This window comes from Acomys russatus, chromosome 3 (assembly GCF_903995435.1).
Source record: "Acomys russatus chromosome 3, mAcoRus1.1, whole genome shotgun sequence".
Lineage (NCBI taxonomy): Eukaryota > Metazoa > Chordata > Mammalia > Rodentia > Muridae > Acomys > Acomys russatus.
Window position 1 is genome coordinate 12,772,312 of NC_067139.1, and position 25,472 is coordinate 12,797,783.

General features: G+C 36.1%; 1 protein-coding gene across 1 annotated transcript in view; it reads left to right on the plus strand.

The window, feature by feature from the left end:
- Positions 1-22,919, plus strand: part of LOC127186954 (prolactin-2C5-like) — a 32,272-nt gene extending 9,353 nt beyond the window's left edge. Inside the window, exons 2-6 of the mRNA XM_051143226.1 lie at positions 14,881-15,058; positions 17,310-17,485; positions 20,583-20,690; positions 21,716-21,895; positions 22,731-22,919. Of these exons, the coding sequence (XP_050999183.1) occupies positions 15,028-15,058; positions 17,310-17,485; positions 20,583-20,690; positions 21,716-21,895; positions 22,731-22,919 (684 nt within the window). The 5' untranslated portion in view covers positions 14,881-15,027. The remainder of the gene's footprint in view (positions 1-14,880; positions 15,059-17,309; positions 17,486-20,582; positions 20,691-21,715; positions 21,896-22,730) is intronic.
- The last annotated feature ends 2,553 nt before the right edge of the window (positions 22,920-25,472 follow it).

Consider the following 25,472-nt stretch of genomic DNA (forward strand, 5'->3'; position numbering starts at 1 on the left):
ATGTGCATTCAGATTTTTGCCATAGGATCCAATTCGTTCGCTGCTCTATTTAGACTATTTTGCATTCACTTGTTCAGATTCTGTTTTAACTTTCCTCTCGACATTTCATGAACAACAAACATTTAGATTCCTTTGTAGTAGTCTTTTAATATGTGATAAGAGTAAATAAACCATCAAATCAGTCTGAGACTTGAATGCTGGATCATGTTCTGTATAATTTTACTGTGAGATAAATATTTGTATAACTATTAGAGATGTTTACTGTAATTTTTACTGATCTGAGAAACAATTAATTTCTGCTATGTTTCCATCCTAACCAGAATTGTAGCTATTCATGGAAGAATTGTTTTCTAAATTCATTTATTATTGAACTGAGATAAGAAAACTACTATATTTCAAAGGTAAACATAATATCTTAAAGGTAGTATGCAGGTAACAAACTAACTCTGTTAATACAAACATAGTAATAGCACAAAAGAAGAAAGAAGTACTCCTGTGTTTCTACTTAGAATACCATGTATCTTGCTTGGAATATGACATAGAACAAGATAGTAGAGGAGGATTTGATGAACAGTGACAGGAATGTCAATTGGGCTTGTATAGTGCTGAGGTAATTGAAATGGTATAATTAAAGTAGGATTATGGACATTGTTCATAGAAAAAATATTTGGAGACATTTGGTATGGCTTTATTTTTTTATATTTTAATTTTTGTATTCATTTTATTATTTTATTCATATTACATCTCGATTGTTAGCCCTTCCCATGTTTCCTCCCACTCTTCCCTCCCTCCGACTTCCCCCCTCTCCCCTCCCCTATGTCTGTGATTGAGGGAGACCTCCTCCCCCTATATATGCTCTTAGAATATCGAGTCTCTTCTTGGTAACTTGCTATGCTTCCTCTGAGTGCCGTCAGGCCTCCCCATCCAGGGGACGTGGTCAGAAAAGAGGCACCAGAGTTCATGTGAGAGTCAAATCTCACTCTCCACTCAACGGTGGAGAATATCATGTTCGTCGGCTAGGTCTTGGTAGGGGTTCGAAGTTTAATGCCTATATTCTCCTTGGCTGGTGCCTTAGTTTGAGGAGGACGCCAGGATCCAGATCTGCCTGTCACAAAGTTCTTCTTGTAGGTTTCCAGGACCCTGTGGGTCCTACTATTTCCCTATTCTTCCATGCTACTCTCGCCTAAAGTCTCAATAGGATGTCCTCTCCTCTGACCCACTTTCGTGGTAAGTAAAGTTTTTCATGGAAGGTATCCCTTCTAATAGTGTTTTGATATAAGTGAGTATATACCGTTTGTCTCTTTTTGCTTATGTGTGAACTCACTCATTATGATCATTTCTAGATCAATCCATTTTTCCACAAAGTTCGGGAATTCCTTGTTTTTAATAGCTGAGTAGTATTCCATAGTGTAAATATACCACAGTTTCTTAGTCCATTCTTCTACTGAGGGATACTTAGGCTGTTTCCATGTTCTGGCTATTATGTATAAAGCAGCTATGAACATGGTTGAGCATATGTCCCTGTTGTGTGGTAGGGTATTTTCTGGGTATATTCCAAGGAGTGGGATAGCTGGGTCTTGAGGAAGCCCTATTCCCATTTTTCTGAGAAAGTGCCAGATAGCTTTCCAAAGTGGTTGTACTAGTTTGCATTCCCACCAGCAATGAAGGAGTGTTCCTCTTTCTCCACATCCTCGCCAGCATGTGGTGTCATTTGAGTTTTTGATCTTAGCCATTCTGATGGGTGTAAGATGGAATCTCAGTGTCGTTTTGATTTGCATTTCTCTGATGACTAACAAGGATGAGCATTTCTTTAAGTGTTTCTCAGCCATTTGATATTCCTCTGTTGAGAATTCTCTGTTAAGTTCCAAGCCCCATTTCGCAATTGGGTTGTTTGGCTTTGTGGTGTTTAATTTCTTGAGTTCTTTATATATTTTGGATATTAAACCTTTGTCAGATGAAGGGTTGGTGAAGATCTTTTCCCAGTCTTTAGGCTATCGCTTAGTTCTACTGACAGTGTCTCCTGCTTTACAGAAGCTTCTCAGCCTCATGAGGTCCCATTTATTAATTGTTGACATTAAGGCCTGGGCTGTTGGTGTACTGTCCAGGAAGTTGTCTCCTGTGCCTATGTGTTCCAGACTCTTCCCCGCTTTTTCCTCTAACTGGATTGATGTCTCTGGTTTTAGGTTGAGGTCTTTAATCCACTTGGACTTGAGTTTTGTGCATGGTGACAAATATGGGTCTAATTGCATTTTTCTACATGTAGACATCCAGTTAGACCAGCACCATTTGTTGAAGATGCTATCATTTTTCCATTGAATAGATTTGGCTTCTTTGTCAAAAATCAAGTGATCAAATGTGTGTGGATTCATCTCTGGGTCTTCAGTTCGATTCCATTGATCCACTGGCCTATTGCTTTGCCAGTACCATGCTGTTTTAATTACTGTTGCTCTGTAGTACAGCTTGAGATTAGGTATGGAGATTCCTCCGAAGGATCTTTTATTGCATAGGATTGTTTTTGCTATTCTGGGTTTTTTATTTCTCCATAGGAATTTGAGAATTGATCTTTCAATATCTTCAAAATATTTTGTGGCTTTAAAGTAGGCTTTTGAAACATTTTTTTTTAAATCATATGGAAACTTACTTCAATAGAAGCTTCCTAAAATATATTCATATGTGAAAGAAATTTAAAAGAAGTCATCAAATATGTAATAAGGAAACAGTGCCCCAGTTAGACATTTTATGCCACCAAGTAAAATATCCAATGCCAGTGACAGTTACATTTTGTTTCATAATTGACCAAAGGGATAATTTTGACCTCAAAATATCGCAAGCTATTGTCAAGACTATTGTTTGCTATCCATAAACTGAAGAGGAGGTCTTGTTATTGGGGAAAACATTTGTATATCTAATATGGAAAAGTTGAGCTTGTGTCCATCTATAACCATCAACCGTACTGACAAGTATTTATGGTGCTAAAAGGCATTCTTCATACAAACAGATCAGAATGGTAACCATGAACATCACCCAATTATAAATTCTATAACATAAAACGGAGGCCTGCCTTTTAGATATACTACTGTGTTTTCTTTATTGTATTTTAATTGCTTAAGAGCAGATGTTAAGATATGGAAACAACTCCCTGATATTTGAAATATGCCCACATAGTGTTGATTCCATACAATAATGTTCTTAACTTAAATATGAAGACATGAGGCATAGATGTGGTTTTGTGTTTTGTTTTGTTTTGTTTTTTGTCTCGACTGGTTGTTCCAGGGTTCTTAGCCTATTTAATTTTTAGTTAATTATTTTAAAATGTTTTATATTTATATTATAATATATTTATATAATATATAATATATATTTATAGTTATATTTATATTATTACACATATATAAAATAAGCTACATACAGCCAGAAGAACAACAAAACAATCAGGAATTATATTAATGTTACATTCATAGTTTCTGGACTATTTGTATTTGGCAACCTTGAAGAAATCATCTTTCCTATCTTAATGAGTCTAAAATTCTGAATGTAAATGAACATCTATCATATTGTTCAAAAAACTTAGATCATCACAAAGAAATAAAATAACGCTCAGGACATGACATGTGCTGTGAGTGAAGTAAGACAAAGGGATTGTTTCAAATGTGACTAATTAAGGGAAGGTCAAAGATGGCTTCTCAAAAGGATAAAAGTTGAGATTAAGCACAAACCGACTAAGGGAACAAAACTTGTCCAAATTTTGGAATGAAATATTCTGGCCATGTAAGTCAGAACTTTGAAGGACCTAGGTGTGTTGGTGATTGGGGTGCTTTACCTGTAAAAAAAAAAAAATATGAAAGACTAGACCAAAATTGTCAGTGGATCAAACAGCAAGAAAGTGATCTGAGAGCTGGGCCTGAGATGAGGTAGATGGAATTTGAATATGTGCTTGCAGAGGTAAGAAAGAATACTTTTGAGTCTTTTTCTTTTTCCACTTTTGTCTTTCTGGCAGTTAGAAATAACACGGCATGCACTTGGATTTAAAAAAAAAACTTGTGTTGTTGCTGATAAAAAGATATGCTAGTGCAACAGCATCACAAATATTACAGAAGTCACCAACCACTTCTCAAAAATTGGATTTAAAACCCATGCCATAATATGAAACCCATACCTGTCATTACTAAGGTAACCAAGAACCTGAGACTACATAAGTCATCACCTTAAGGGAAAATATACTACTGCTATTCTAATAAAGACATATGATAATAAAATGACTCTTGATAACATTGTACTATGTTTATATATCAGTGCCTTGATCAGCCTGCATCAGAGAAGATTCCTCTTATAGTAGATGGGACTTAACACAGAGATCCACAAGTGGACAGTGTCCTTAGAGTAGCAGACTTCGAATAGCTCAGTGCTATGAGATGTCCTCATCAAACTCCTCCCTCAAGGCTCAGGGATCTATGTAAAAGAGAAAGAGGAAATGCTGTAAGAGACAGGTGATAGAGGTCTCCAAGGAAACAGACACAACAGGACTGATGGACATCTGGATTCTCAGAGCCTGTATGGCAGCACACATAGGATCTGTAATGGTTCAAGCCAAAAGTCTGAGCACTGAGATGGGGCAGTGGACTTGGCGTCACACCCCAACCCAAAAGTTATTTACAATTGATATTTGCTCGCCAAACAAAAATTAGTCTTCTCCAATGAAATGAGTATGCCATCCACAATCCAGGGCAGATTGCATGCACAGGAGTAACTGGCCAACACAAAATGTTTTTTCTCTTAATTGTTTATGGTTTTTTTTCACGTTGTTTGGTTTGGTCATTTTTTTTTTTTTTGTCTTGTTTGTTGGTTGGGTGGGTGAGTGGTTTTGACATTCTTTCTGATTTTTTTTTCCTTGATTTTTGTTTGTTTGCTGAGAGAAAGAAACAGAGACAGTGACCGCAGAGGGAGGGAAGGGAGAAAGGGATGAAGAGGATGAAACACGAAAATGTTAGAGGAGGGGAGTGAAAAACATCAAAATATAGTATATGAAAGCAAAAGCAAAATTTCTAGAGAAAATTTGAGAGAAGGCAAGATGTGACATTAATGTGTTGTAGAGAGACTTTAATGTCAAGAGAATAATTCATCAAGGGAAGAGGTACAGGTATTGGTAACACGATAAAAGAGATATTACTGGGGATATGAGTTGTTTCTAACAGTTCTTTAGTGGAATAGTCAACATTGTTTTCATAAATGGGCCCAAAGCACTGGTAACCAGACTCTCGCTATAAATTATGCAAGTATTGAATCCCTACTAATATGTTGAATATTTATGTTGCTCCAAAGCAATCTTGGCAATCTTCAAATTCTTCGGAGACAGTAAGTAGTTGGGTATATAAATTAAAGTAGATATATTAAAGGTAAGTAGATTTAGCTTAAGCTAGGGCTGATTATGTCCAAACATTATATAGTCAAAATTTTATAATGAAAGGCATTTGGGTTATGGTAGATGTCTTACAGGGACATATGGTGTGTACTAGAATTGTAGAAGATCACTAAAGGTGTGAAATTGAACTTATATGGTAAACAGGAAATGAGAACCTTTGCATGAGCACATTGTTCATCAAGCCTTGGGCCCTTTAAGCCGACACATGGAAATGGTAAACAGGATATGACGATAGGGTCAGTCAGGAGTTAGTCAGACACAAGGAAGTAGGTGGCATAACCAAAGTTCTGCAGGTGAAAATGGTCTCTCTTCTCCTGCCCAGTGAAGGCAATAGGTGCTCTCTATACCAAGACAGCTCAGTGGTTCTGAGGATGTGCCCCAAGATGATAAAGACTTATAGGTAATGACATTTATACAATCTCTGGATTTGACTGCTGTAATCAAGTATACCCCAAAAGCGACTTTTGTGAGGAAGAGCTCATCATGGCTTATACTTCAGTGAGACACAGTTCATCATAGCATGGTAGGTGAGGTGGCTGGTGACACTGCTTCCACTAGTAGAAAGGAGAGTACTGTGAATAGTGTTGTCAATTTTACTTTATCATTTTCCTTCAGTTAGAGAAGCAGCCCATGAAATGGTCCTATTCACAATAAGTTTGTTATTCACTGGTAAGATGGCTTGAGTTTAGAAGAGTAGATTGGTGCCGTGGCTATGAAAATCAGTATGGGGTTTCCTCAAGGAGCTAGAAACAGATAGACTATATAACCCAGCTATCATATTCATAGGCTTCTGTCCAGTGAACTGTGTATCTTACCAGAGAGATACCTACTCATTCACTTTCACTGCAGCTCTATTAACCATAGCCATGAAATGGAAAAAGACTGACTGTCCATCAACTAACAAATGGACAGTGGAGATGTGACATATATACACAATAGGATATTATTCCATTGTAAATAAAAATAAAGTTCTTGGATGAATAAATGGAACTGTAAAAATGAATCATTATGAGAGAGGTATTCTAGACTCAGATAGGCAAATGTTTCATTTTCTCCTTCATATATGGATCCTGGCTTTAAATGTTTAGATATTGGGTTTAAACACTATCCGAGGAAGTCAGTAAACTAAGGGACAAAAGGGAATGGTATAACAACAAGTGTTCTTTGGAGTGATGGGGTAGAGCAGCAGAAAGGGGGAATGGAGAAGAACAATGCAATGTTTTTTGAAAAAGCTATATGCAAAGCCAAAATTGTAGAATCTTCATTAAAAATACATGGTATTAAGAGTACAAATACAGTTGCCCTATGCCGTTAAACAATGCCTCTCCTACATCCTACACTTGCTATCAAACAAAAAGCCTGGTCAGATGTGGTCTACTCCTGTTTGAGGTACTGACAAATGGGCTAACACAGACCCTTAAAACAGTACAAGCCATTGCTATCACTCTTGGTTATCCTCTGGAAAATGGCAGTAAGATCACATTGCTAAAGATATCATGGATTTGAGTCATGGAGAAATCAAGCCTATACTGACCCACAAGTTTCATTCCTACTGAACAGTTGCCATAGTGCTGGAAGGTACTATACACTCTTCTAGGTAGAGAGTTAATTAGCAATTTTTTCTGCTATGAACCATGCTAGTTAGAGTGAACACTTCCTTAGCAATAAACACTAGTCACTGCAATAATGGAGCCAGTGTTATGGTAGTAGCCAGGTGCATTTTGATTGGACTTTGATAAAGGCCATCTTCAAAACACAGAACTCATTCTTGGCATTGTCAATCAGGTCAAGAAAGTGTGACTGTATAGGTCATGGGTAGCTACTAATTAAATTCTCATAAATAATAGAGTAATTAAACTGTTCCCTAAATACATATATTTATACTTAAGGAGAAGTGAAACATTCAACACTCATCAGAGAAGAGAAATTTCTAAAAAGGTAGTATGGAATTCCTGAGAAAATATTTTCTGTACAGTGCAATGCCTTTGCAAGCAGGAATTCACAACACCTGTGGCTAAACACACATTTTGTTTACCACACACACAATCAAGTGAGACAACATATCCTGTGGGAGAAGTGAAGGGCTCACCAAGACCCATCTCTAGCTGATAAACTTTGTAAATAAATGGTTGCTGTGGGAACCTAGCAGGTTATAGAAGAGTACATGGTGTTGGGAGAGAAAGTGATAAAGTTATATGGGAGTAATTAGACAGCAGAAAGTATGGAATGGGTCTGATCAAAACACATTATATCAATACATTAAATCTCATGCAATAAATAAACATGATAATGAAAAGAAATAGTACGCATATTGTCTTGCTATTCTATTCTAGTTAGTCCATTAAGCATTTCAAACTTAGTAGAATTGGGGTAGAGTGTAAAAAACTCTTTCATCTTGATAGTAGGTATTGTTTTTTCTGTCCTATAATCACTTTTTAATGTTTTAAATTAAAATTGAATTATGTCATTCTCCCTTCTTTCTTCTCTTCAACTTTACTCCTTCAAGACCTTCACATGTGCCTTCACCTAGAAGATGAAAGCCTCATTTTTTAAATTATTTTTGTCTGGGTCTGCACTAATACATGCACATGTACACACACATACACACACACACACACACACACACACACACACTCACTCACAACCTTCTGAGTCTGTTTTTATAGGTTGTGTGTATCCTGCATCTATAATGCAGGGAATATTACAGAAGAGGAGTGAAAATATTCTAAGAGTCAGAATACCTGGAAGTCGGCTGTGATTCAGTCTCTCTTAGAAATGGATACAGGGACATATGCTCAACTATGTTCATAGCTGCTTTATACATAATAGCCAGAACATGGAAACAGCCTAAGTGTCCCTCAGTAGAAGAATGGACTAAGAAACTGTGGTACATTTACACTATGAAATACTACTTGGCTATTAAAAACGAGGAATTCCGGAAATTTGTGGACAAATGGATTGATCTAGAAATTATCATAATGAGTGAGTTCACCCAGAAGCAAAAAGAGACAAACGGTATATACTTACTTATATCAAAACACTAGTCCAAGGGATACGTACCATGGAAAACTTTACTTACCAAGAAAGTGGGTCAGAAGAGAGGACATCCTATTGAGACTTTAGGTGAGAGTAGCATGAAAGAAAGGGGAAATAGTAGGACCCACAGGGTCCTGGAAACCTACAAGAAGAACTTTATGGCAGGCAGATCTGGGTCCTGGGGTCCTCCTCACACTAAGGCACCAGCCAAGGAGAATATAGGCAGTAAGCTTTGAACCCCTACCAACACCTAGCCGACGAACATGATATTCTCCACCATTGAGTGGAGAGTGAGATCTGACTCTCACATGAACTCTGGTGCCCCTTTTCTGACCATGTCCCCTGGATGGGGAGGCCTGGCGGCACTCAGAGGAAGGATAGCAAGTTACCAAGAAGAGACTCGATATTCTAAGAGCATATATAGGGGGAGGAGGTCTCCCTCAGTCACAGACATAGGGGAGGGGAGAAGGGGGGAAGTGAGAGGGAGGGAAGAATGGGAGGAAACAGGGGAAGGGCTAACAATCGAGATGTAATATGAATAAATTAATTTTAAAAGTGTAAAAAAAAAAAAAAAGAAAAAAGAAAAAAAAGTAATGGATACATAAACAAGCCCAGACAATAGCAGTGTCAATTGCCATGTTAGTATGTAAGAGGAGGGGATTTCACAGCATCACACCACTAGACAGAAAATTATACATAGGTAACCACTGATGGCTGGGAGAATAAGAATTAACCTTGCCCAGGGATGAAACCCTTTATCATTTGCCCAGTGCAGCAAGCTTACCCTATAATCAATCTTATTTTTCAGTTTGCATGACCAAAAAAATTAATTTAACACAAAGGTAACCTCTCTTGAACATATTTCTTCAATCATTTCATGGTTTTGGTGTGCTTTCTCTGCTCATGCCTGGCATCTTCCTGTAAGTTCTTATCTGCTACTTTTTTTTGTTTTGTTTTGTTTTTGTATGCGATTTTGGTACTCTATGTCTGTAAGGCAGTAGCTCTTAGGATTACATAATGGAAATTTTCAGAGGACGTCAAATCATCAAATATGCGAAAAAAGTCCTCCAAACAAGTATATTGATATTCATATTCAGAATGTAAGGAGATAAAAGTAACCCAAAACATCAACAAAAGCAAAGCTACAGTTAAGAGAAAAGAGGCCCCATTGCTATATCAGTTATTTCCTCCAAAGACCTGAAATTGTGGGATGCATCACCATATTAGCTTTCCGTAATAAATGTCATTCTCATGGTCCATTTGGCTTCCTTCCATGGGAAGAATGCAGATGGACAGTGGAACGAATCATTAAGGAGGAATTCAAGTCAGATTCAATGGAGAACAGGACCATTCTCACCTGCCACAGCAGATGCTCCATTACAATACTCCTTGGTTTTCATTCCACTTGCATTGCCCCATGACTATTGCCTCTTCAATTGTCAGACTTCTGTGTTGGACAGGGCCAGAGTTTGTTAAATAAGTCCCAGTGACAACCCTATACCTAGCTTATTTTCCTGTGTGGAAGATAATGTGCCTCATTTAAAATCTGAGACAGGACATTATCCAACATACAGAATACTAAATCATTTTCACCTTCACGGCTTGGTATCTAAATCCATTCATTGATACTTAGCATTCAACATAAATTTAGAGATTAGCATGCATTGTTTTTCACCAAAGCAGTGGTATAAACTGAAACACCATTTGCATAACTTTCTTTAATCAGTAACCCTTTGCTCAGACTTAATAGCCTCCCAAAAACTCTGGTGTTCTATTGATGTTTAATTTTTTTAAATTATATTTTTTATATTATATATTCTGATTCTGATTTCTAATCTCATACTCCTTCCAATTCCCCCCAACCTTCCCTTCTTCCAGCTCCACACCCTTTCTATATCTCCTTAGAAAACAAAGAGGCATCTAAGAAATAATAATGATAAAATAAAATATAATAGAAAATTGGAATAGGACAAAACAAGCATACAAGAACAAACCTCAAAGAAGAATCACATGTACACATATAGATATGTGTTCTATACATTCACACACATTATAATTCCATAAAAAACACAAAACTGGAAGTCATAATATATATACAAATAGACCTGTACAGTAAAAACAATACCCCAACAGCATTATAGGACCAACAACCTCCAAAGACGCTGTTGAGATTGTGTTATGTTGGCTGGTCATCTACTGCTTGGAATAGATCCTTTACTAAATAGTGGGTTGTTTCCCAGGTGAAACTCTTTTGGAGAAAACTAATTTTTCATTGGCAAGTGGCTATCAATTGGAGATAGCTTTTGAGTTATGGATGCAGACATGTATCTACTTCTCCTTTTAGTTCTAGAACCTCATGGGATGCAGAATTGTGTAGGCCCTGTACATGTCGCCACAGACACTGTGAGTTCATATGTACACCAGACCTGTTGTGTCTAGAAGGCCTTGATTCATTGATGTTCTCCATCATCTCTGGATTTTACACCTTTTCATTTCCTCTTCCACAGAGTTTCTAAGCCCTGAGGGGAGGGATTTGATAGATACATCCCTTTAGGGCTGAGTGTTCCAAGGTCTCTCACTCTTCTGGCTGGGAATCTCTCTATCTTCTCCCATCGGTGTCAAAAGGCATCTCTGATGATGGGTGAGCAAGGCATTTATCTATGAGTAGAGGAAAATGTTATTAGGAGCCATTTTATTACTATGTCACTTCAACAGAACACTAGTACTTGGTTTTTTCCTAAATTTCTGGACTTAGTCTTGAGTTCCTGGCAACCCAAGCAGCAGTGGGTTTTGGGTTCTATCTCCTGAAGTGGGCTTTACTTTGGTTGGCTGTTCCCACAGGCTTTATGGTATCAGAATATCTTGCTGGTAGGTCACCACTGTAGATGAAAGAGTTTGTACCCAATTTGGTGTTTACCTTTCTCCTCTGGTATAGTATAACTCCCAGCACCATTAACATTAGCCCGTATGACTAAAGGTTCTAGGTAGCACCAGATCAACTTCTCTGCATTCAATAAGTTGTGTAAGTGTTGTCTTCTGTTGTATTCAGCAACAGGGCCTAACCATCAATTTGTGGAGAGCCACCAAAAGCCTTTTTGGGATCTCCCATGAGACCATTTTGGTCAACAACTTGGTTAGGTGTAACCCATTCCTTGTACTAGGAAGTTTATTTTGTGAAAAAGAGTGTCCATTTGAGGTTCTGTCTCCCCTGTTATTTTGAAACATCATTTATATAGCCTTCATATATATATATACATTTTAGGAAGATTTTACTGTAACAGGTTTCCATACAACCTCTCAAATGGCCACTCATTATGTTCTAAAACTCTGCTTTGAGATCAAAATAATCTTCTTCTTCTTCTTTTTTTTTTTTTACATCCACCTTGACCGTGTTAGCACTTAAAAAACTCAATTTACATGACATTATCTTTCACTGAGATCCAGCAAAGTGTCTCCTGCTGTAGACACTATCCTAGGCTAAATCTCTGTCTAGAAAGGAGGTAGTGCATAGACAAACTCTAGAACTCCACCAATTATGTCTCAGTATGTTCCCTGAACTCTTACAGAATTTGTAGTTTTGTCAGGTACAGAGGGATTGGGAGATCATGACTAGTACAAAAGCATGTTTAAAAGCCATTTACTCTCAGCTTTCTAATAATTGATGATATAATTGCATCATTTTCCATACCTGGGACTGGAAACGGTTTTATACTCCACAGTATATAGCATACAAGAGAATAGAGACAACCCAGGAACATCTCTGGGAATGCACGGTTGAGCATATCTAACATTCCCACCCATGTATGGTGTATCCCATACGATGATTTTGGATAAATTTTTGAAACAGCAATTGGAGATGTATTTAAATTAGATAAATTTTTCTATCACACTTTCTTTTATCAGTTTGTTTACAAAACACTTTGAAAAAATGGGGGATATAACGAATTAGTGTATGGACTTGGATTTTCAGAAGGCGTTGGGGTTTAATACAGCCAGAAACATAATTTTAGTTGACTGTCTCACGTATGTGTTTCTGAAGACTGAAATGCCAAGAGCACAGTTCCATGAAAGAGAGGAAGAGGTGCAGGTGTTAAAAGTGAACCTGCTGCTGTGGCAAAGGGGATGTTATCGGTAGGAATCAATACAGACATTGTATTTGTAGCATGGTTAGGGTTTCTGGCATACATGGGCACAAAGCACTGCTGACTGAACAGCCCCACTATAAAATTTTAGACATATTGTGCCCCCACTAACACACTAGCTGCTATTGTCTTGGTGAATATTCACCCAAGAGAGCATAAATTCAAGAAATTTGTAGAATTGTATATAGTGAACAGTAGTATATAGTTAATTTCAGCATTAAAGTGACAGATTCAAATTAAGCTACAAATGGTACCAAAAATATCATAAAGTATAAAATTTGTAATAAATGATGTAGAAATGAGGTAGTAGTCTTGTTAGGATGCATAGTGTATGCCAATATGGAAGAAAATCATCTGAGGAGTTTAAATCAAGTTGAACTTATAATCATTTTGGGAAATGAGAGCCTTTAGGTATGAACATTGTTCTCTGAGATCTGGGACCTTTCAGCAAACATGCATGGCTGATAAGTAAGATGTAGCCACAGGGTCAGCCTAGAGCCAGCTACACATGAAAAGGCAAATGATGTCACAAACTCCTCTGTAAAAGAATAGGCCATCTCCCCAATTTACCAAAGACTGGGACAACCAATGAAAACCTACTACACAAAAGTTTGCTCAGTAGTCTTACAGAAGTGTCTAAAGACAAAGACTAACATGATAATGAGCAGTAAAATTGGGGGAAATCCACTTTTCTTTTCTATGATGAATCCTGTAAAACACTCTATGTGTTTGATGACATAGAGTTTATTGTAGTTCGTATTGCAAGAGGACTCTTTTGAATATGACATGACAGGTGACACAGCTCGTCATGCTGCTTCCAGGATCACGAAGCTGCAGGACACAATTCTGTTGCTGAAATTCCCTCGTCCTTGTCACTCCGTTGAGGTATAGTCCATGGGGTGCTGCTACCCACCTTTAAGGTGATTCTTCGTCACAACAATAGCAAGACATAAATTTTTTTCTGAGATTTCCTAAGTTATTTATCATATGCTGCCAATCCATATTAAGCATCACAACTTTAAGCATGGGGATATAGGATAAGCTGAAGCAGAAAGCACACTATGCAATTTTCTTTTCTAATAAATTTATTTTATTACATATGTATAAAACAAACTGCATACAGCATATGCAAATTTCAAGCAACAGTATACCTGCACAGGGAGATGGAACGATACCAAACTGTGCAACCAAAAAGTAGGGCAGTTTTGCATCACAGCTTCATCCGTTATTCTAAATTCTGTTAATTTGATGTTGAATTAGAAAGTTAATAATGATGTAGTGTTTTTAGCTAACTAAGGCAATAGGTAGGTGTACCTTGTATTCTACAAATCTGCTCTTTGTGAGACCAAAATGAAATGACTAGTGGCTGTTTTCATTATTTATTATAACATGCTAATAAGAGCTTTGCTTGTTTTCCTGTTTAATGTTTCATGGAAAATACTGAATTAATTCAATGTGAATTTGTTTGCTCCAGACAAAACTGGGCCTTCAGTGATTTTGATAATTATCTGTAAGGTTCCACTATATAAAGATAACATCTAGTATTATAGAGATTTGGAAAGCTATCTTCAAGCAAAGATGACAGTTAACAATTTGAAAGCAGTTATCTAGCATGGTTGAAAGAAGTATTAGCTACAACCACAATGTTACTGAAATATCCTATGGTTCATTTACTTAGTTTCAATGGCTTATACAACATGAAGCCCCATTGAACTTCCAGGTAACTTAAGAACATTTTCAGTGAATCAAATGTAAACAGTACTGAATATTTTTTAAAAAACTATGTAATGAGATGCCATATTGTCTGGTTTCATAACTATATAAATCTTGGTGAGGCAAGGGTAGAAGATCTCATAGTGATAGATGGGTTTTACAGTATCCTGTGATACTACAGTGACTACTGCTGTTAAATGTCACTAAGGGACCTATTCAGAAGGCCATTTCCTACCTAAGCCAGATATATAGATTCACCTAAGAGTAATAAAACTGTTATAGAAACAAACAAAGACATTTGGGTTTGACTTAAGCACAGTTCCATAGGCAGAGCCTATATTAGTTACTTATAAGAACCAGAAGAACTATCAGAGAGACCTTGGATGTAATAAATTTGCATCAATCTTCTTGGATCACAAATGACTCTGGTGATTTACAACATAAATTGGGTCATTTTCGTGGCCTAAAAATTAGGCAAATAATGCCTATAGACTTAGGTTGATCATTGCTGTAATGAAACTATTATCTAATGATGGGTGAGAGTAATGGTATCCTCAACTTGGATTCCAGACATTGCTTCTTCCTGCCCCCTAGCAGTGTGTGGCCTTGGGGATGATGTGCTGCGCTATATAGGAGGTGGAAAGTTAACACGAGTCCGGACGTGGGTGAAACAGCTTTCCTGAATCAGCAGCCAAGCCGTGGTGGGACTCCGCAGAGATGCAGCTGTCTTTGACTGAACCACGTTCCGGTAAGTAGCTCTTCCCCAAACTTCATCCAGTTGACCTGAATCGCTGCATGACTGTACAGAGCTGGCTTGGGCAGTTTACTTCTTTGATTGTGTTTTCTCCATATATGATGTGAATGGATATTTGTTAATACCTGACCCATAGAAGTAAAGAAGATAACATTGAGAAGTACTTTCTAAACATCTCTCTAGATAGCAACTATATAGGAGCTCTTAGACCAGTGGTTCTTGAAGGGGAACATTCTTCTGAGGAGATTATATAGCAATTTTTAGAGAAATTCTGCATTTTCTTAGTTGAACTGAGATATAAAAGAGGAATATTATTGGTGTCTAGTGGTAGGAAGTTAAGTTGTATATTTAAATTTTTTTAATGACAAAGAAAGTTATAGAACATGGAATTATCACTTTCACAAATTTTTTTCATTCCAGACATTGAAACTTTTAACTGTAATGAAACCATAAGAGCATATAGGTAGAATTTATAACTACTGCAGAAGGAAATAGTGACATACACTGGTTCCTGTGTCTCTGCTATTCTTGATTCTGATTATGTAATCATATTTAATTCTGGCAACAAGTTCAAAGAGGATAACATATGTGCATTTATACAGCATGAAAATTTTCATTCAAGGAAAATACACTTTCAGCATGCATAAAACCTATGCAAGTTTGTACAAGACCAAATGCCAGAACAGAAAGGGAGAGTGTACATACAATTCTCTACCTCTGAAGCCATTGGTAATTGTAATATGATGGGAGGAAAAAGATGATCTTTTTATGTGTTGTCCCTGGTCATTTGATCATGCTTTAGTAGAAGACTGCAAATCTATGAATATTTGGGTAGCACATGTTGATATTAAATGTTTCTTGTTTGGTTTGGTTTGGTTCAGTTTTTAAGACTCAGGTTGTGGGGGTGAGAGAGCAGACGTGACTGTTGGAAGAGTTGTGGAAGGTAGAGTGAATATCAAAATATATACACATTTTTAAAGAACAGAATAAAGAGGAAGTACAACTGCTTATATTTGCTCTTATTTGCAAGCAAAATGAATTTCAACAAGAATAAATTAGATTTCATGTGGTGGCAACACAAAATTCTGTCAGGTTCTTAAAATTCTACAGATAAAAGGAAGTGTGTGTGAGTGTGTGTGTGTGTGTGTGTGTAATAATTTGCTTTTCCTTTAAAAGGTGGCTTGTTATGGTGCATGCTATAAATATTTTGATACCTATGTTTATTTTGAGTATTAGAATTTAGATTTTTCCACTAAATTTTAATAATTCCCTGATTTTTCAATTCCATTTATCTAAAATTTTGTTTATTAGAAGTTTTATCAGAATATCACGAAAAGTAATAGAATTTCTTTGTAATAAATACAAGCTGATTCATATTAATACATCCATAATTCAAAAGTAAATTGATGATGATACCAATCTTGACCACTATCAAAAATGTTAACATTGATATTATACAAAGTAAGGAGATATTGGCAAAAGAATAAGTGTGACACCATGGTGCAGAATTATCTATTTCAGACTGTGGCAAATTTATTGACACAATTCTACATTGTCAGCATTAGTAAACAAACAATTTTGTGTTTATTTTCATTTAGCTTAAAGACAAAGTTAATCCACAGATCTGTTCTTGTCACATTGGTACCCCAAACTAATATCAGACAAATTTGGGGCCTGGGTAGGTGTTAAAAACCACTGTTGCTATTGACCAACACTTGTGTTTGGTTTTCTGCACCCTATGGCTACTCAGAATTATACGTAACTCTAATTCTAAGAGCTCAGATGCCTTCATCTAGCGAGTATGAACAACATATGTGGATATGGTACACCTATTTAAGTGTAGGCAAAATGCTGCTAAACATAAAAAATATGTTTCTAAAAAATGCTGCAAACTCATAATCTATCTTTGATTAATGAAAATCATCAGCCACCCAACAAGGCATTAAATAATCTGAACAGAATGACTCGAACACCCTGCCTTGATTCAGGCACCAAATGTTTGAAGAGTGCACAGTATTCTTGGGTGTGATATTAAAAAGTATAATAAGTATATTCATGATTAAAAATGGGAATCTCAGAAAATATGATTAGCTTTCTCATTGGATATTCCATTACTTCTACAGTGCTAAAAATGACAGTTTCTTCATAAGAGGCCACTGTGGCCACAACGAGGCCTCCATTGACAAGATGACTTTTAATAACCTCACAAGAATGTACCTCTGAGTCCCTCTCTTCTCTTTAACAGGGATACCGTTCCTACTACTGGTCTACAACCTGCTCCTTTGGGAGAATGTGGTATCAGTACCCATGTGTGCAATGAGGAATGGCCGCTGCTTTATGTCCTTGGGAGACATGATTGAGACAGCAGGTGATTTGTCTCATGACATCAGTGAACAAATTTCAAAACTGCTTGCTCGATTTGTAAGTACCCCTACTGACTTCTGGCTTCTTAACAGAGCAAGCCTCCATCACAATGGTTGAGATACAGTATAGCCTAAAGCAGAAAGCACCATGATCTAAATCTCAAGCCAGAAATAAAGCAGTTACATGAAATGTAAAATGTTAGCTGAAGCACAATTATTTTATTGTTTTTCTTTGATTTAATTTTTATTTTAATCTTTTATAATATAAATGCATGCAAGCCATAACAAAATAGTTGAATTGTTTGTTTGTTTGTTTTGCCTTTTTAATGAAAATAGATATTTTCTACATAATATATACAAATCACAATTTCCTCTCCCTCTATTTCTCTCTGATCCTACCTATATCTCCTGGAACTCTTTCCGGATTCACTTCCTTTGTGTCTCTCATTAGAAAAAAAGAGGGCTTCTAAGGGATAGTTTTAAAAGACAAAACAAAAATCAATGCAGAAGAATTGGATAAGACAAACAAATATAAAGAAAAGAGCTAAAAATAAAGAACAAGAAACAGATCCACTCTTTCATATACTCAGGAGTCTCATAAAATTCATGAAACTGAAGCCATAATAGATACACAAGAGATCCTGTGCAGACCCATGCAGGCCCTGTGCGTATTGCCTAAGGCTGTGTGTGTTTCGTATGTGTGTAAGTCATGTGGATTTAGAGAGCCTTGTTTTACTGGTGTCCTCCTGCCCCTCTTGCTATTAGATTCTGTGTGCTTTTCTTCAGGGTTCTCTGGCCTTTGAGTAGAGAAATTTGATGGAGACATCCCACTTAGGGCTGAATGTTTCAGTCTCTCATTCTGCATAATGTCTGGCTGTGGGTATCTGGATGTGTCCTTCTACTGGAAAAAGCTTCTCCAATGATGGCTAAGCAATCTATGAGTATAGCAGAATGTCATTAGGGGTCATTTTATTTTTTCCATTTTTCTTGGTTTTTGTTATGTTTTGTTTGTCTGTTTGTTTTTGTTTTCAGAACAGTAGCATTTGATTTCTATCTTTAGGTCCCTGGGCTATCCAGTCTCAGGTGTTTAGTCACACAAGCAATGTTAGGTATGACTTTGATCTCTCCAGGAGGGGGCACAATTTAAATCAAAAGTTGGTTGTGTACTCCCTCAAGCTTTATACCGCTGCTGCTCTTGCAGTGTTGACACCATATCTTACAGTCAGGACATGATTGTAGATCAAAGAGTTTGTGGCTGAGCTAGTGTTTATGATTCTCCTTCGACAATGTCCAGATTACCTTTCTGTGCCAAAATGCTAGCACACAAGGATGAAGGCTCTATACAGCAGCAGCTCAATATTTTCATGTTCAGTGAATTGTGTGGGTTGTTGTCTTCAGCTATGGGGCCTTGCCATCAGTTTGTAGAGAGCAGACCACAGTCCTGGCAACATTAGAGCCTGGGTTCTTTGGGGTTCCCAACCCCTTTGGCCATTAACTCAATTAGAGGTAACACAATACTCTTCCTGAATGCTTCATTTGGTGACAAGACATGGCCAGAACTGGCTCTGTCTCCCCAGTTAGTTGGCAGTTTTATTTAGAGCCCTTAATTTTAGTTATCTTTTCTCATACATATACCCTTTCTTTCTCCTTTTCCCTTTCCACTCCCCACTAGATCCTACCATTTCAACCCCTCTCCTTTCACTTGACACTGCAGATTTGTAAAAAAGAAAATTGCCTTGCAGTGTGGCTTGAAAGAATTAAGTAGAGTTAAAGACACTGGGGCAAAGATGTGAAAAGTGAGAAAATTAATAATTGCTCTTCAGACTCCCAAGTGTGAAGAACTATTTTTAATGAATTCCAAAATATTTGTTTTAATAACAATAAAGTCTGGAGTGTACAAGGAAATTGTTCAGGCTTTCATAATGAAGGCACTTTGAGATGTATGTTACATATTCTACTCCAGTCAATGAAGTCACAGCCAATGACTTTTTGCACATACATGGGCTGTGAGAAGTCAGGTCAGCGCCTATTAAGCCCACTTTTTTCTATCATTCATTTTACACTCTATTATTTCTATTACATTTCCTGGTGGGTTTCCCATCAAAATCATCCTAAGGTCTTTTCAAACTATGAAATAATTCACTAATAATATTTTTAAATAATAGGTACTACAAACATTAAAGATATAGGAGTGCATATAACAAATAATTAAATGTTGCTGAATATGCAATTGCTAAAAATAATTTTCCATCTTAGTTGCTTCATGGCTTATGCATCCTGGTATATTTTGTGCTGAGTTTAAGGTTTATTTTGTCATAAGCAACACAATAGTATTTTGAATTCCTCAAGAACTAGGAAGAAAGTTCATATAGAGGTCACAAGATATTTGTAAGAAATGTACAGTATGACACTTAAAAGAATTACTGATTTTAAAGCATTGCTATTTTTAGTGTCTGCTTCACAAATAACAACTTCTAGTAAGACTTCAAATATTAAAGAGGGCTTTGGAAATTTTGAAAATTAGACAAATATAAACTGACACTACCAATAAGGTTTTAAATGTCTTTAAAAGTTTTCCCCATGCATGAACCCTCTAATTGGCTATACAATACCAACTGACAATCCATGAAATAATATATACACAAGTAACACTAAACAGATTCAACACATTGTGTGCATGAGTGCATGTGTTTGTCTGTGTGTGTGTGTGTGTGTGTGTGTGTGTGTGTGTGTGTGTGTGTGTGTAGATGTAACACACACAGAGGCCAGGCAGTGCTGAGGCATGACTTTAATCTGAGCACTCAAGGAGCAGAAGCAGGTAGAGCTCCATGAATTCGAGGCCAGCCTGGTCTACAGAGCTAGTTTCAGAACAGCCAAGAATACACAAAGAAACTCTGTCTCAAAGAAGAAAAAGAAAATGATGCTAAGAATTAAGATGGAGTAAGAGTGGGATGTTAGGTGGCATTAAAGAGAGTGGACCTGGGAGGGATTTGATAAAAGAAAGGGAAGGGGAAAATTGCACAGTTCTCAAAGCTCATTTATCTAACATATTGGTTTCCATTTTTTAGTGCTTACTTTAAATGCATTAGTTATCTGTTCATTTATTCCTTTCACAACTTATACGCTCAACTGAATATTTTTTTTTTCAATTCCAGGAAAAACACTATGCTGGAGTCCCTAATCACAATGACACAAGCCTCATCAGCTGCCACACTTCTTCCCTCTCTAATCCAGAGAGCAAGGAAAAAGCCATGCACACTCCCGTGAGTCCTCACACAATGTAGTTTTCAGAGAGACTTTTTAAACAGTACACTGGATTTTCCATACTGTTATTAAAGATGTTGTAACAGATGTAACCATACCTGTAGAAAAATAGAGATAAAATATGCAACAAAAGGAAAACCACTCTGTTTATTTGATGAATAGTAAGTGAAATCTTCCAAGTATTACTTTCATATATCTAGAAATTTTCTACTTTTCCACTACCTACTAATGGGACTATTCATATTATTTATTCTGTAGATGATTTTAAACTGCCATTGACACCGAAGGCTAAAAACATCGATGTAGTGCTTAGAGAATGACAATGTGGTCGTATTTATCATATATTACTAATAGACCATGTGTTGACAGACCTTTGTACTACCGACCAGTTCTTGACTTTTAAATACCTTCTGGTTTTATTTCTGTTTGTGATCCTAAGTGATGATTCCTAACTGTCACCTCTTTCCTGCCTAAAACACAACTAAAGAAAGGAGTACAGTATATATTGTGTGATGTCCAGCAATGTGCAGCCACCCCACTGTGTGATTACAAGTCTACATATCATGGCCCCTCTAATTCATTATTACCATCTCTAACTTCTCTCTTACTATATAAATCATCACAGTATTATTTAGATTAATATTACCATACATCCTTATTCATTTGCACAATTAGAATGCATGCTTCATGTTCTGCTTAATGGTGAAAGTATTCTGTGTCTCTTTAATTCTTATTAAAAATCTGAGTGAAATAATGAAAGAAAGTTAAAATATAAAAGGGAAGAAAGGAATTATATTTCATGATAGTCACCACTTTTCTGGAAACTTCATGATCTTGATATTTCTGAATTTAATCGACTCCAAAATTCTATATCACAATGCCAATGACTACAAAATAGTATTTTAAGTACATTCTGGAATAGCAAAGGAGAAATTTATTTCTGTCTTTTGAAGAAAAGCTGCTTGTATTTAACTCTATTTTATTTTGATTGTTCTAATATAATCATTCAAATGTGATTATTTAGTATGCAGTCTTGCTGAATTCAGTGCACACTCTTTTGGCTGCTTGGGAACACCCAATGGACCATATAGTGAGTAAAATAACTACTTTGAAGAACATCTCTGTTGCTCTCATCTCCAAAGCCAACAGAATAAAACAAATGAATTCTGGACTACAGGAAGGAGTTAACAGCCTCATTGACCTGGTGAGCAGTCCCTGTATGTTTCTCTTCATTTTTTTTTTTCTAGTAAATGAGGTAACCAAGCAAGAATAATTGAGCTTTGAATCTCTTCACTTTGAAAAAAAACACCCCCCCAAATTAAACAACAACAAAAACAACAACAACAAAAAACCCACCAAACTTTGGAATCCACATATCTAAAATCCACAATAGTTGGCAGATGCTGGCAGTTACAACATTCTAAGTAGGGTTTTGTTCAGAATCTTACATCTCAGGGCTCTCAAAAAATTAGGCACTGCTCATTTGAACATGGACAATATTTTCCAGTCCAAAACATAAATGCCTAACTACTTGAGCAGGTATTTTTAGCACCATCATTCTTTTACTATTTGCATGTAAAAATCATCAAGTATAAAAATCATTGCATATCAGGCTAAGGATATATACATTATATGAAGAATTGATTTGAGGAAAATAAGATGTATGTGAAAAAAATCTATTTTAAATAAAAGGGAAAAAAGGATAATATTTCAATACCATGACCTTTTAAGAAAAAAGACAAGTCAGGGATTGTTGAGGTTATGGAATACACTTTAAGTGAAATTAAGGAGCATTTGTTCTTTCATTGTGCTTTTTTCAAATCTATGTTCATTCCTCAGCTTCTGTAAGAAAATAAACAATCAGACAAAATATGCAAGCACCAAATCTCTGTATTTTAGCTACCCTGGCCAACATCAATGAAAATCATATATTTAGGGAGTTTTGAGAATTCTAACCTTTTAAATCTTCATTCATCATTTAAAAAGAATATGTATGAAAAATAATATAATTGATGGTTGAATTTACTTTTGGTGATCAGATTCTGCATGGAGAGGAACAAAATGAGAAGTACCCTCTCTGGTCTGGACAGGCATCCTTGCAGTCAAACGATGAAGAAACTCGAATTCGGGCTTTTCACGGCATGATCAGCTGCCTATACAATGACTTTAAGAAGGTTGACATTTATCTCAATGTGCTGAAGTGCAAGAACATCCAAAACAGTTGTTAAGCCTTCACCTCTCTGATCTGCTTCTGAAATCTTATGTCGCATCTTTAAATTTTTATCTTTTGAATCTTGTTACCATTGTCTAATTAAAAAATAAAGTGCAGCTCCATAAATGTAAACGTCTCGATAGTGAATTGCTCAAAATTTCTATTGTTGGTTTAATATAACATCTATCTTTATAATCAACAAGTTTCAATCAAATATTTCACAAATAATGGAAGTTAGACATGCACCCAACACATTTTATAACTAATTTAATAATTTAGAAATTCTATTGCATGTCAAATTGTCAAAACCAAGAAGTGTTTTTTTTTTTCCCTCTGAGAAACTGTGAGATTGATTTCCACACTGGTTGTACAAGTTTGCACTCCCACCAGCAATGAAGGAGTATTCTCTGTGTTCCACATTTTTGCCAACATGTGCTGTCACTTGATTTTTTTGCTTGTTTATTTGTTTTGTTTTTTACTCATATGTACACCTATTCACATATAAATATACAAGTGAATACACTTCATTGCAATTTCTTTCCTTCTTTTTTATTATTAGTTTTTAATTAAATATTTTTTTATTTTCCACATATACATTTATATTATTACACATATATATATATATAATAAACTACCTAAAACAACAAGTACCATGACACAATCAGGAATTATATAAATGTTACATTCTTAGTGTTTTGGGCTATTTGTATTTGACAACCTTGAAGAAAACATCTTTCCTATATTGGTGTGTCTAAAATTCTGAACGTAAATCAATCTCTATCACATCTTGTCATTATCAACTTAAAACATCTATCTAGACATAAAAACATCTTAACTCCTAAACAACTAAGTTTCATTGTAAAACTAAGCTACCCGGTCTTCAACTTGATTACCTCAGTATGCCAGGAGTGCAGGTTAGTAGCTTTCCAAATGAGAAGATGATAGAGACAGTTTGCTACCTGAACAGTCACCCAAAACTCTCTATAATGTTGAAGCATCATCTTCAGCCTTCTTGCCCAATATATCTGACAGTCATATTTGTGAGGCAGGAACTATTGAGGACTTGCTTATCCTATCTTGGCAGAGTTTGGCTGCCAACTCTGCTTGCATCCAAGCTGGCCTTTTTTTTAGGCTTAGTATATAAGGAGCAATAATGGTACCACACAGTAAAATTAAAACTATAATGAACAATGAAAAATTTCTCAAGGCATCATCCTTTCTGATTTTATGCTGCTCTTTAGAGTTATAGAAATAAAAATCATGGTATTGGCATAAAAACAAATATGATGATAGATCAATAAAATGGAAGATTCACACATAAGTCCGTACACTTACAGATGCCTGATTTGGATAAAGAAGCCAAAGATATACACAGAAGAAAAGACTATAATTCAAAAAATATTCTTGTTCAATGTGGATAGCTTCATGTAGAAGAATGAATACAGAACCATACCTCCAACTTACACAAACTAAACTACAAATCCATCAAGATCTCAATTTAAATCTTGATATCCAGAATCTTATGGAAAAGAAAATAGACCTTACAGGCATAGTACAGGACTTTCTGTGACAAACCTTAATATAGTAGATCTTGTTTGTTTGTTTGTTTGTTTGTTGCTTGTTTGTTTTTGTTTGCTTGCATTGAGACAGAGTTTCTCTGTGTAGTCCTAAATGTCTTTAAACTTACTCTGCAGACCAGGCTGCCTTTGAACTTAGAGATCCACCTGCCTCAGCTTCTATGTGCTGGGATAAAGAAATGTGCTACCTTTGAAGCCAACTCCATAAGGACGTTCTTTGAAGTCCATCATCCTCTTTTGAAGTAGGCTTGGTGTTGCCATGAGTTAACCTGTCTCAATGTCAGTGAATCTTTAAAATAATGAAAACATTTTATAAGTCATATTTTGCATGTCTCTGAGGTTTCTGAAGACTTTATCTAATTCTCCTACTTTATCTTTCTGTACAACCATATCTATCTGCACCACCTAAGATGTATATTATTGTTTCACTTGAGTTTTTGATCTTTGCCATTCTGATGGGTGTAAGATGAAATATCGGAGTCATTTTGATGCTTTTCCCTGATGACTAATGACTCTGAACATTGCTTCTTGGACATTAGAAGTTCCTCTGTTGAGAATTCTCTGTTAGCTCTATACACCATTTTTAATTGGGTTGTTTTGTTTAGTGGGTGTTTAATTTCTTGAGTTCTTTATATATTTTGGATATTGGCCCTCTGTTGGATATAGGGTTGTTGAAGATCTTCTCCCATTCTGTAGGCTGCCACTTATTCCTATTGATAATATCCTTTGCCTTACAGAAGCTTTTCAGTTTCATCAGGTATATTTTATTAATTGTTGAACTTAGTGTCTGAGTTACTGGTGTTCTGTTCAGGAAGTTGAGGATGTCTTTTTTTTTTTTTTTTTTTTTTTTTTTCCATTGCATGGTTTTGGCTTCTTTGTGAAAAATTAAATGTCCATAGGTGCGTAGGTTTGTTTCTGGGTCTTCAATTCAATTCTATTGATCTAACTCTCTGTTTTCATGCCAATGCCATAGGGTTTTTATTACTATTGTT